Below are 11,845 nucleotides of genomic sequence, written 5' to 3'. Positions count from 1 at the left end.
CTCGGGAGGAAAACCCGTTCGCGACATGTGTGGGACATAATGGTGGATAGGTAGGGAAGACACTTTAAGCTCAGCAGGAGCTGCTCATCAACTGTTGGAACCATTTCCAGTTGTTGCCTTGGACTCTTCGATACTTGGGATTTAATTTCTGCCCGCTGGCGTAGCCTGCTCGAATCGCTCGACGCCCTGGACCGCAACAAAATGCCGAATATCAAAATATTCAGTGGTAGTTCACATCCTGATCTGTCGCAGAAAATAGCAGACCGACTTGGTCTCGAGCTGGGGAAGGTTGTTACGAAGAAATTTAGCAACCAAGAGACATGGTGAGTGGTGCTTTTGTTGCTACGTGAGGCAGCTAACAACCAGTAGCGTGACGGTGAGCACGCAAATGTTGTAGCTTAGCGACATGTATGTGGTGTCACTGTGTCGCGCGGTGGTGTTAGGAACTTGTAGTCCACTCGTAGTCTGAGAATTCATGCTAATTTAACATTCTGCTTTGTAGTCCTTAACAACAAAACCACCTTCGTGTTATAATTCAGCTGAAATTATCATCTCGTATCGTGAAGAGAAATTGTGTGACTCAGCATGCTGGTTTTTCCCCCCCTCACTTTAACTCTAGTTCACACACGGAGACACATGCCATTGTTGACTCTTCCTCATCTGTCTCCCGCCTGCTACGGTGTGTTACCTCCATGGCACTAAGTGATGTTTGTCTTTTCGCTTCTCTCTTCTTGCAGCGTGGAGATAGGAGAGAGTGTACGTGGGGAAGATGTCTACATAGTGCAGAGTGGCTGTGGGGAGATCAATGACAATTTGATGGAGCTGCTGATCATGATCAACGCCTGCAAGATTGCCTCTGCCTCCAGGGTCACGGCTGTCATCCCCTGCTTCCCATACGCCCGTCAAGACAAGAAGGACAAGGTGGGGGTGAGGGACATCTGTCTAATTACTTCTGTCATGCCATTTGCCATCAAGCATCATGACAAGAAGCCTGCGGCCATGTCCATCAATAAACACTTGACAACGCATATTTGCTTTTCCTTTTTGTTTGTTTTTCCCGCTTTCATCCTATATGCTTTAAGTGTTAGCTGTTTCCCTCTCATTCATTCTTGTTTGGCTATTTGCATGTTGTTTACTCTCACTACATGACATTTCATTTCTATTACATTTCAAAAAATATTGCATGGATTGAATGTGTTGCACTTGAAACTAAGAATGCAAAATGTGTAAACAGTTGGGTTAAACTATTTTGAAATGAAATTATTTGAAGTGTTTTAAGTTATGGAAACGAGCCTATGAGCCAAACCAATAGTCAAATGTTATTATTAGCAACAAGCCATGCTTGCCTCTTCACTGAGTCCATGTGACTGAAGAGATCTGTTTACATTTCAGAGCCGTGCTCCTATCTCTGCCAAGCTGGTGGCCAACATGTTGTCTGTGTCAGGCGCTGACCATATCATCACTATGGATTTGCACGCCTCACAGATACAGGTGAGCAGCACAAAAGTAGACCTATTCTTCTCCAACAATTTCTAAACCAATTAGCCTCTTTAAAACTATATCGCAATCTTATTTTATAGCCTTCAATGTATACAGATGTCAATGCAGGACAACGGGAGATGAGCCCTTTTTAATGGTCCTGAAAGCCGGTAGTTTATGTTCAACTGCTGTGGCCCCAGTCCATATAACTTCTTCTAAACTTTTTTTTTCCAGGGATTCTTCGATATACCTGTTGACAACTTGTATGCAGAGCCAGCTGTACTGAAGTGGATTAAAGAGAACATACCAGAGTGGAAAAATTGCACCATCGTCTCACCTGATGCTGGAGGAGCAAAAAGGTTACGCCAGTGTCTTGATACAGATATTCTGCCCTTAACTTTAAAAAATAAAATAAAAAAAACTCCAATATACTGTTTGGATCAACATGTGATAAACTCTGGGGTGCTAGCTTAAAATCAATGAAAACATATTTTCCTATTGCAGGGTCACTTCAATAGCAGACAGGCTGAATGTGGACTTTGCTCTTATCCACAAAGAGAGGAAAAAGGCAAATGAGGTGGACCGCATGGTTCTTGTTGGAGATGTGACGGATCGGGTTGCCATACTTGTAGATGACATGGCCGATACATGTGGCACAATCTGCCATGCTGCTGACAAGTGAGCTTCTTTATTTACGTGTAGTTGTATTTAAACTGGGAACAAAATACTTCAACCACATATATCCAACCATGTGGAGATGTCAATGTGTTGTACTATTTCTCTCCCTTAGACTTATTTCTGCAGGTGCAACCAAGGTGTATGCAATCCTAACCCATGGCATCTTCTCTGGCCCTGCTATATCACGGATAAACAATGCATGCTTTGAGGCTGTGGTGGTCACTAATACAATCCCTCAGGAGGAGAAGATGAAGCATTGTCCAAAAATACAGGTCAGGTTCAACATTTTATTTATTTATTTATTTATTTATTTTGAGTTGATTAAAAAAAGCATAGAGCCCAAATAAGTTATGAGGCTGGAACTTTTAATGGGTAAAGTACTTGGACATAGTCAGTGGTTTTTCTTGATATATTCATAACATCCCGTATTCTCTCTCCAGGTTATAGACATCTCCATGATCCTTGCAGAGGCCATCCGCAGAACTCACAACGGCGAGTCTGTGTCCTATCTCTTCAGTCACGTCCCCTTGTAACAAAAAGTGTCATGCATCCACTTCTGCCTGTTACGCCAAATAAGAGAATAGGGAATTCCCCACCAAATACGCAACCATTAGCAAAGAGGTTCTTTTAACTAGCCATGAGAAAATAGAAGGAACCGCCATGTCTGTTACTACCGCTGACCCCACCCATGTGAGCCCCTTTCCCTCTCCGCAGTGTCCATGTCAAGGGCAGCAAAGCAACCGCAATCTACCTATTTAGGCCAGCGTATTTATTGTATTTGGATAAATAGGTGTTTATCCACTGTGAACTTTGTCTCACATTTCATAAAATGTATAATCAGAGTTTCTCCTCCTGACCATCTCGCCTCTCCAGGAGTCATTTCGATCTGTTTTCTAAGAGCTTATAAACATCTTCCCGGCAGTTTCCAGTGGTCAGGAGAAGCACCTGCCATACAAAGCTATTACAGTGCTTTTTGTTACAATAAACAGGTGTAGTTTTTCAATGTTGCTCTTGTATATCTTGCTGTTTGAGAGATTACAATTAATGAAGTGAATGTGTATTGAACTGCTGTACAGTGCCACTGAAGCTCCACTCAACCGAGAGTGCCTCAACAGTCTGAAATGAAACAACTTCTTCCTCCACTCCTTTTTTCCTCCCTCCTTTTTAGCTGTTTTTATTTTATTTGTATTCATGAATGAAGAATTTAGATGTGTCCATCAGAATGTAGGCAATGTTTTGGAGTGTTCCTGTCAACTCTTGAGGTGCCCTCTTTGAGTGGGGTTTGCCCAGTGTCCAGGGTTCACCCTGTGTGGTTCTCCTTTTTGAAGGTCTGTCTTTATAGAAGCTGTGGGGTTTTTAGTTCGGGGTCTCTGCAGGCTGGAGCTTCCTTCAGAAATGTTCACCTGCTTTTTTTTGTGTGCTTTTTTTCTGTGTTTTTAAATGTTTTTGGAGGAAGGTTTTGTGATCAATGTGTGCATTTCAAGCCTTCATGTTTACTTTTCCAGTAGGGTGAATGCACCAATCATTTGATGATGCGTTCTTAATCTAATTAAAATGATTAAAATCGTAATGCTGGTACTTGTTTGTTTTTTTTCAGATATTGATGCACCAAATATAGGCCTATACCTGTTTTACAAAAACATATGCTCTGAATATTTATACACCCATGGTCTTGCTTTGATTTTTAAATTAGCATATGTTACAGGGAAAGTGTGCAATGCAATTCATTTATTTTACTTTATGAAACGTGTATAGATACAAATAACCTAATACGTTCTTCTAATCATTAGATTTGTTGCCTCAAATTTTATGTTAAAAAAAATATGAAGTAAAAAAATCTAACTCAAGAATAACTTGCCTTAATGTATAATGAATGTAATGCTATGCATAGGCTGTATATAAACCTCTATGCTTTCCCATAAAGCAGCTCATGTTCCGTGAAATGAACGACTTTGATTGATAGACACAGTAACCAATCACTGACTGAGAGGCAGCACGACTCAATCAGGAGCTCTGATTTGAACCAATCGTTATTCCAGAAGAGGCGGGACAATCGCAGAGCCGCTCAGTGCTTTCTGTTAACTGACTACCGTAACGCATCGCCGGTCGGTGTTAAACCGTGAAATTGTCCGCCCTTGTCTGAAACGTCAGGAAAACGACTTCACATTGTCGCTGGACGAATATTCGGACACTGCCTTAACCGTGTTCTGTTTGGGAAAGCAGACGTTTTGACGCCATTATGTCGAAATGATGAGATAGAAAAATTGGAAGTGCACATCAAGAATTACATTTTCTACAGTTGTACTGCCTTGGTAAGTTAAATTTCGAGCTATGATCACACATACAATTGTCCAAGTTATTTAATTTTACTTTGCATCCTTCTATACGTATTTTTTGCTTTCAGTTGTACTATTAGTCGAACAGATCTGAAACCAGACTGCTCCGTTTCCTATAACTGTCCCACTCCGTGCGTCTGTTCTGTACCAGGGCTACCAAGGGCGTAGGTTTTAATTCAACATTAGGGGGGGACAAATTTTTGAGCGTCAAACACTTCATTTCCTGCATTCTGGGGATTTTTTCTGCAACAATTTGTGCCTTTTTCTGAATTAATTTATGGCGGAAATTTCTTTACCATGTATAGGAAATTATAATTATTTTTGGATCACTATGAATTATTCAACTGTATTGTTCATAACTTTCTGCATATTCAAAACATTACAGGTGTTTTGGGATGTTTTGTTAGGAATCATGTACATCTCAAATCAAATCTATTAGAGAATGACACCTTGTTATAGCCTTAGTATCCAAAATTTAAAACTACATGAAAGCCGTTGTTATGGCTGACTAATCTTTCACTCACTGTTTGGAAAAAATGCGGTCGGATATTGTCCGTGTTTATTGCACTTAAAATCAATTGATAGGCAGGCTATATAAAGAATAACATCATCAGGGCATGTAGATTTATAGCCTGCTGTTTTTATTAATATGTTGGCAGGCAGAGGACAGAACAATTACACAATGAATAAAGCAATAACGTAACACTGCCAAACATCACAATGACAGCGTCCCCCCCTGAGGGCAACAATTACATTACTTAATTTTTTTTCCAATTTTTCTCAGTTTAAGGATGGCAGAAAGTCATGACCAAAACCTGCATGAGAAGGGTCCTGGGGACTCCAGGGCTCCTTTCCAGGCCTTTCTACATGGAGGGATCTCCAGCTTGGTATCAGCCCTCCCCGCTCTTGTCGTCTTCCCTGTCTACAAAACTATTTTCCGTCAACAACTCCACAACACCCCAGTTCACCTGGCAGTGGCACAGCTCTACAAAGAGGGTCCAGTAAAGCTCTACAGGGGCGTGGTCCCTCCTTTGCTGATGAGAACACTGAATGGTACACTGCTCTTTGGCCTCCAGGAAAACCTCCTCCATCAGCTCTCCCTGTCATCCCAAAATGCCCTCTCTGCCTCTGCCAGGTCTGCTCTGGCTGGTTTTGGAGCAGGTATTGTGGAAGCAATGGTTTTTACCCCCTTTGAGCGTGTCCAGAATGTGTTGCAAAATGGCCAAAACGACCATCATGTGCCCACCATGAAGAGTGTTCTTGTGAGGCTGAGGTCAGAGAAACTTGCTATAGGGTTCTACAGAGCCTTCCTGCCTATCACTGCCCGCAACGCTCTGGGCAGCTCCCTCTACTTTGGCCTGAAGGGTCCTGTAGTTGCTGTCTTGAAGGGACAGGGGGTCCCTCCAATGATCTCCTCCTTCATATCAGGGGCCGTGACCTCCATGGCAATCAGCCTGGCTCTCTACCCACTGTCTGTCCTGGTGGCAAACATGCAGGCACAGGTGGGGCCAAGGGAAGGAAAAGGGGTCATAGCATGTTGGAGGATGCTGTGGACATCTCGGCAGCGGAGTGTAGCTCTGCTGTACCGAGGAGGTTCTCTGGTTATTCTGAGATCATGCATCACCTGGGGAATCACTAATGCCATTTATGAAAGCCAGCAGAAACCTTCCGGCTGACCAGATACTGTTGAGTTATTTTTTTGTTTTTGTTTTTTGATCCCTTCAAGATATGACTATTTTACATATTTCTCAATTGATTATCAACTGGATAACAGCATTAATTTTAAAATTAAATGAAGAACATGCGATATTTTGATCCAGTAAATGTCACCCTTGAGCACCAGAATGAAACCAAAAAAAAACTGCTGTTACATGACACCTCCGCAATAGTGAAGCCTCTGCTCTCCCCCAGAGACCCACCTCCAACCCCGCTCTCCTCACGTTCACAGGAAGGAAGTAAACACTATCAAGTGCAAGCAGCATCCTTTACTCGATCTGCAATTGCCTGTGGTCTGCATTGTTGTGTTTGCAGGCTAATGTTAGCACACTTTAGTTAGCCTGTAGCTTCACATTGCCTGTAAATTGACACAGAATGACAATGATCTTAAAACGCTTACTTGACATTCAAATAAGCAGTGAGTAGTTTATGTTATTCTTCTTTTCTCCAGTCCTTGACTTAAATAGTTTTACGCCGGGGATGAGCCAGCCGATCAATCCGTGATGTAAATACGGCTCAGACAACAACACAGCCAGTGGGACTCGCGCTTCATTCTAGACAGTCATGACTCAGAGAGACATTTACATTGTTGCACATTCTTCCTTTAATTTTCTTGTAAATGCTTCCTCTGAACATGTTTGTAAACATTGCTCCTCCACACATTTATTAATGCACAAGGGAATCATTTTTGCAGGTGCCATACCCAATATGCCTTTTTCCAAGCTGACATGTTCTGGTAGGAAATAGCACAATTTCTAATCAAACTTTGCCAAAAGCTCTGTTCTGTTAGAGTGTCCTGACAGTGAGCCAGTGTGCACAATAGGATTCTGAAACTGAAGTAGCTGAACGGAGCTCAGGCATGTCATTTTATTGTTATAGGCTACACCTGTTTTTTCCTGCTTTATCATGTCAAATGTCTCCTGTGAAAAAACACAGATTAATAGAAATTGTCAATGCAGCTACAAGTACTTGATTCTCTATATGGTTCAAAGCAACTAACACTGCCTAAGTGTTCAGGCATTAGTTTTGGAAGTCAGAATGCAGGAAAAGTTAAAAACACCACTATCAGGACTTGAAGTGATGACCAAAAGTTGTTGGTGCTCATAAGATACTGGTAAATCACAGGTGCCTTGTATTTTTATATTCTTAAAGGATAATTCCTCCAATGTTATTCTCCACACTTATCAGCACATTCATGCAATCATTGCTCACCCTGTAAAAAGGTTGAATATTATCTACTGTGGCTGTGAAGGAGCTTTACTTTATTAGAAGGAACTTTTTATTTCTTTATTTACATACAGTATAGCATTAAGATGAACAGACAGAACGGTTTTTGGAATGATGATTATTTACTCTACCAGGCATGTTTGATCAAACAAATCAGTTTCATCATGGCAAAAGGGAAATCTATAATTTAAAGGGATAGAACCCTTTGTCAGTCTCTGGTACCACTTGAATTGACATCAGTATCAGGACATTTCCCCACTTTCAGTGCAATACTAAATCCTTGGTGGTCCTCCAAAGTGGGTAAATGAGGTTGATGCATGGTCTATGTGTATTGAAAAGGTGTTTTTTACTTGTCTGTATGAGATAAATATTACATTTGAATTAGATTATTAGAACAAATAACACAGGAATCTGTGGTCAGCTCCGTTGCCACACAGCAAGAAGGTCCAGGGTAAAGATCTGTTTGCAAGCTGGGACGTTAATGTGAGGTACTTGTATGTCAGCATAGGTGTGCATATACATGAATGTAATAAAATTAAATTCCTATTTATCACTGTGATACTCTGTTAACTTATGCAGGAGGATGTCTGCCTCTCATCAAACCTGTAATGCCAATGGAATGCAGGATACAATAATAAAATGGTTTACCAGTGAAAGGAAAATATAAGTTCTATGTGACCCCTGTTTTAATAGTTACTGCAGACCTTTGCTTGTCTTTGATTAATATGAATAGACATGCACTTTCCTTCATTTCTTATTGTTTAGAATAAAAAATCGAAACATGTCATGCCATAACAAATCCACTAGAGGGTACTGTGCGTTAGAAAATGTGTGAAATCTTCCCACATCAATTTAGTGAACAAGTGTGGACAATAAAGTGGATTCCCTGTGCATTCTCCTGGTGCAGGTGATGGCAGGAAAAATCATCTTGACAGCAAATGAGAAGATTCAGCGCACACAAGACGATGAATGACTTCTCCTTTTTATGTACTGACATACTCAAACAAACACACGTTTTGCCTCAGGTTATTGTGAATGAAGGCATCCAAATAATTCTAATTGACAGTTGTATAATTTAATTTGTTGAATGTATGGTATATCGAAAACTGTTTGGATGTTCACACGTGTTTTTTGGCGGTGATTCCTGTTTGAGAACACACACGCTCAGTGGTTGCACGGTCCACGCCTGTAACGGGAGGTGCAAATTATGAATCCAGAAACAACACTGATCGGGCAGCCGCTTGTGAAATTTGAGTAAATCAGTTACACGCGTGTCCAATCAAAATGCTTCCTCAGGGTTTAAGGAGCCAATGAGAGGCAGAGCATCCGAGTCCATGTTGGCGTGTAGAAGGGCGTGTTGTCTCTATTTAAACCTCTGGATTTACACAGATTACACAGACGCACTTTACAGAAGCCTACCTGTAAAACATCGTCACAGCGCATCCGCTCTCCAGGTAAATACTTTGGACTGTCTCTACCGTTCAGAAAGAAACTTAGTGATTAAAAAGCAAATATCGTAAGCATGGTTTAATTATTCCTGTGTAACCTAAGTGTTGTGCAATACTTCTTTTATAGGCCATTTCAAGCAAGTTAACTGTTCACTCCGTAATGTCTCTGCAGAGGGTGATACTTACTGTATGTGTGATTTAATCGACTGAAGTTGATTTTTCATGCAAACCTGTGGTTAACAGGCCTGCTAGTGTAGTTCCTTTCAGTCTATTGTTCTGCACATATCCATTGAGCAAAATCAACGTTTTATTGATGTCGTTTCATGCGCATCGGAAATATGTGATGTCACCGTCAAACTTTCCCATGCACACTCGTTATAAACGGGAATGACAACATTTTCGAGTTAGGAAATATTATGATTATCTTTAAGACCCCACATTTAGGTAAACCACTGTCCTGGCTGCATGTTTCCTTTAATTCCAGTGAGCACCGTTGTTGCATCAATACTAGTAAATTATATTACAGTGTAAACATTGTACCATAGTGGTTGGTTAATTGTGAGGGAGTTGCTGAAGCTGGTGCATGTTGTGACTTGTGACGGTGCCTCCCAGTACTGTTTGGTCACAGGTTATTGCTTTCACATGCAATCTTTTAAAACCCTCGTGTGTGTGATTTTGAAATTCTGTATTTTGACGTGTTAAGAAATGTTAAGCTCACTTCTACTCTCTCTTTTTTCTCCATTAGAAATCTTTGAAAATGTCAGACAAAAACCCTCAAAATGAACTCAGGAGTGGGATTGAGGGCTATGATCCGAAACAGATGAAGAAGGTTGTCACGAAAGAAAAAAATCCACTCCCTACACAGTGCCGTAAGTGTTTCAGAGTGAAAAGGAAAGGGCAACATCAAACGTTGTGTCAGTGATTACTTGTAGGTTCACGCCCAGCTACCTCTGTGCTTGTTCTTGTTCAGCTTTGTGCTAACCTGTTAAGAGTACGCTGCAACAACAAAAAATATCTCTCTATCACATAATCTCTACTTTTTTAGAAGGTACAGTCAGTGTATGAAAGGGCTATGCTGGGCAAATTACCCTCTTATGTTTTCCAGCAGAGTTATCGAATACAGTCAGTTGATAGGAAATGGGTTTGATGCCAGAATAATGTGCTGCACTGTAGAGATTACTCACCCAAGATGTGCTCGAACATGAAGCAGCGGGAACAATGGACTTAGAGATAAAGAAATCTTCAAATCAGATCTCTCCTGACTCATTCTTGATAGTCTTTATCAAGACTAACAACAGTCTTTATGTTGGTTGTGAGACACTCTTGGCATTCGTACAGAAGTACTTGGCAAAGCTGATGCATGTTTGATTTTTATTATTCTTTAACAGTGTCTCTAGCTATGTTCACAGCTTTACTTGGTCTGGTTATTGCCAGAGGCTTATGTTAGGATACATATACGTTTCTGTATAATTACCATGTCTTTAAACACTAAGAAAACTCTGAGTCTGTTACGCAAGCTGAGCGTTGCTTTAAAAAGTGCCAGACATCTTTTAGGAAGGTAATTTTGTAATGAAAGATTAAAAAATGTGTCTTATCTTCTGTGCCACAGTAGCTCTTAAAATATTTGAACTCCTGTCAAAACATGCCTGGTAATTAAGAGAGAATCTAAGAGAGGAAAAAAAACAACTTTACCATTGACTTGAAGTCTTGGCAGATTATTAGTATCAAACCAACCAATACCTCAGAGTGGAATTGTTCTGTGGTATGGCATCAAAGTAGCAGTTTAAAATCCATTAATATTGGATGAAAGTGATTTATCACGGTGCTTTATCTGTTTGTTTTTTGTCCTGACAAGAATTGAGAACTGATTTTTGGTCTCCTAAAAAAATGATCACATAATGTCTATCTATCTCTGTCTGTCTGTCCTTCATTCTTTTACAGAGATTGACGAGGAGAAGAAGGCCCAAATGTGCCCTGAAAAGAGCAAAAAATAATTTCTCTCATTGACTTCTGGGCTGCTCTTCCTCCTTTCAAGAATGTTGACCATCATCTCCACTTCCTCCTCTGTGTTCTGTGCAGCCATGTTTGATTTGAAACAGTGTATGGTGTTTGGGAAAAATCTGTCTATAATCAATTAAACTCTTGCAATGGGTGATTTGTTTTCCTTTGCTATGCAGTTTAAGGGGGGCTGAGCAGTGTAAAACAATGATTTGGAAGGGTCATGGTTCATAAATAGAAGAAAATTATTTTATAAATGGAAATTAAAACCACTGAATTGTTAATAAAACCATAACTATGTCTGTAATTTGTGCCATACAGGACATGTTCTGAAAATGAATCCATAAAATGATATTTTACTTTTAATAAAATGTATGAAAAATGTTTTTCTGAGTTGCAAAGTCATCATTGAATCCATCTTTGTTGTGTTAAGTATACTAGGAAAGATTTTATAAGGAAGAAGATTTTTTTTATTTTAACTGGACATTATCCAAGATTTTTTAACCTGATGCTAAAAAAAAAAAATTAGTTCAGCTGTAGGGCTCAATTATTAGAACAAGTTCCCTTCGAACTCAGACACGCTGTAACACTGTTGGTTATTTGGTGTGAAAACAAAGCACAGGAATTTAAGTTGTGGTCACATTCATGAACTGTTTACCATTAAATAGTTAAAATATTAAACTATTCACCCAAAACAAGCTAAAAAACAAAGACTAATATGTTTTATCTGATAGGTACTCGGTTAACACAAAAGGAAAATTGAGCCCATTTAGTGAACAAGTGTGGACAAACCTAAAGTGGATTCCCTGTGCACAGCACTGTCATTCCTGGTGCAGGTGATGGCAGGAAACATCATCTTGACAGCAAATGAGAAGATTCAGCGCACACAAGACGATGAATTACGTCTTCTTTGTATTTATTTACAAACTCGAACAGACAACGCATTTCGCCTTCATAAAAACT

At 40.1% G+C, this 11,845-nt stretch overlaps 2 protein-coding genes across 4 annotated transcripts; both read left to right on the top strand.

Annotated features, from left to right (window-relative positions):
• The first annotated feature begins 21 nt into the window (after nucleotides 1-21).
• prps1b (phosphoribosyl pyrophosphate synthetase 1B) lies at nucleotides 22-3,727 on the top strand. 2 transcript variants are annotated; one of them, XM_020647924.3, is made up of 7 exons: nucleotides 22-323; nucleotides 738-921; nucleotides 1,393-1,491; nucleotides 1,714-1,838; nucleotides 1,984-2,157; nucleotides 2,270-2,429; nucleotides 2,598-3,727. In XM_020647924.3, exons 1-7 carry the CDS (start codon nucleotides 202-204, stop codon nucleotides 2,688-2,690), a joined length of 957 nt encoding a protein of 318 aa, XP_020503580.1. In that variant the 5' UTR covers nucleotides 22-201; the 3' UTR covers nucleotides 2,691-3,727. The 2 variants fall into 2 exon arrangements, with proteins under 2 accessions (XP_020503580.1, XP_020503579.1); XM_020647923.3 differs by having other exon boundaries at nucleotides 738-927.
• A 484-nt stretch (nucleotides 3,728-4,211) lies between these two features.
• LOC109994530 (solute carrier family 25 member 53-like) lies at nucleotides 4,212-11,268 on the top strand. Of its 2 annotated transcripts, none has more exons than XM_065958865.1 (4): nucleotides 4,212-4,469; nucleotides 5,278-8,890; nucleotides 9,630-9,753; nucleotides 10,826-11,268. In XM_065958865.1, exon 2 carries the CDS (start codon nucleotides 5,285-5,287, stop codon nucleotides 6,167-6,169), a length of 885 nt encoding a protein of 294 aa, XP_065814937.1. In that variant the 5' UTR covers nucleotides 4,212-4,469; nucleotides 5,278-5,284; the 3' UTR covers nucleotides 6,170-8,890; nucleotides 9,630-9,753; nucleotides 10,826-11,268. The 2 variants fall into 2 exon arrangements, with proteins under 2 accessions (XP_065814937.1, XP_065814938.1); XM_065958866.1 differs by having other exon boundaries at nucleotides 5,278-8,952.
• The last annotated feature ends 577 nt before the right edge of the window (nucleotides 11,269-11,845 follow it).

The sequence above is a fragment of the Labrus bergylta genome, chromosome 9 (assembly GCF_963930695.1).
Source record: "Labrus bergylta chromosome 9, fLabBer1.1, whole genome shotgun sequence".
NCBI lineage: Eukaryota > Metazoa > Chordata > Actinopteri > Labriformes > Labridae > Labrus > Labrus bergylta.
This window is presented reverse-complemented; position numbering and strand designations above follow the sequence as displayed.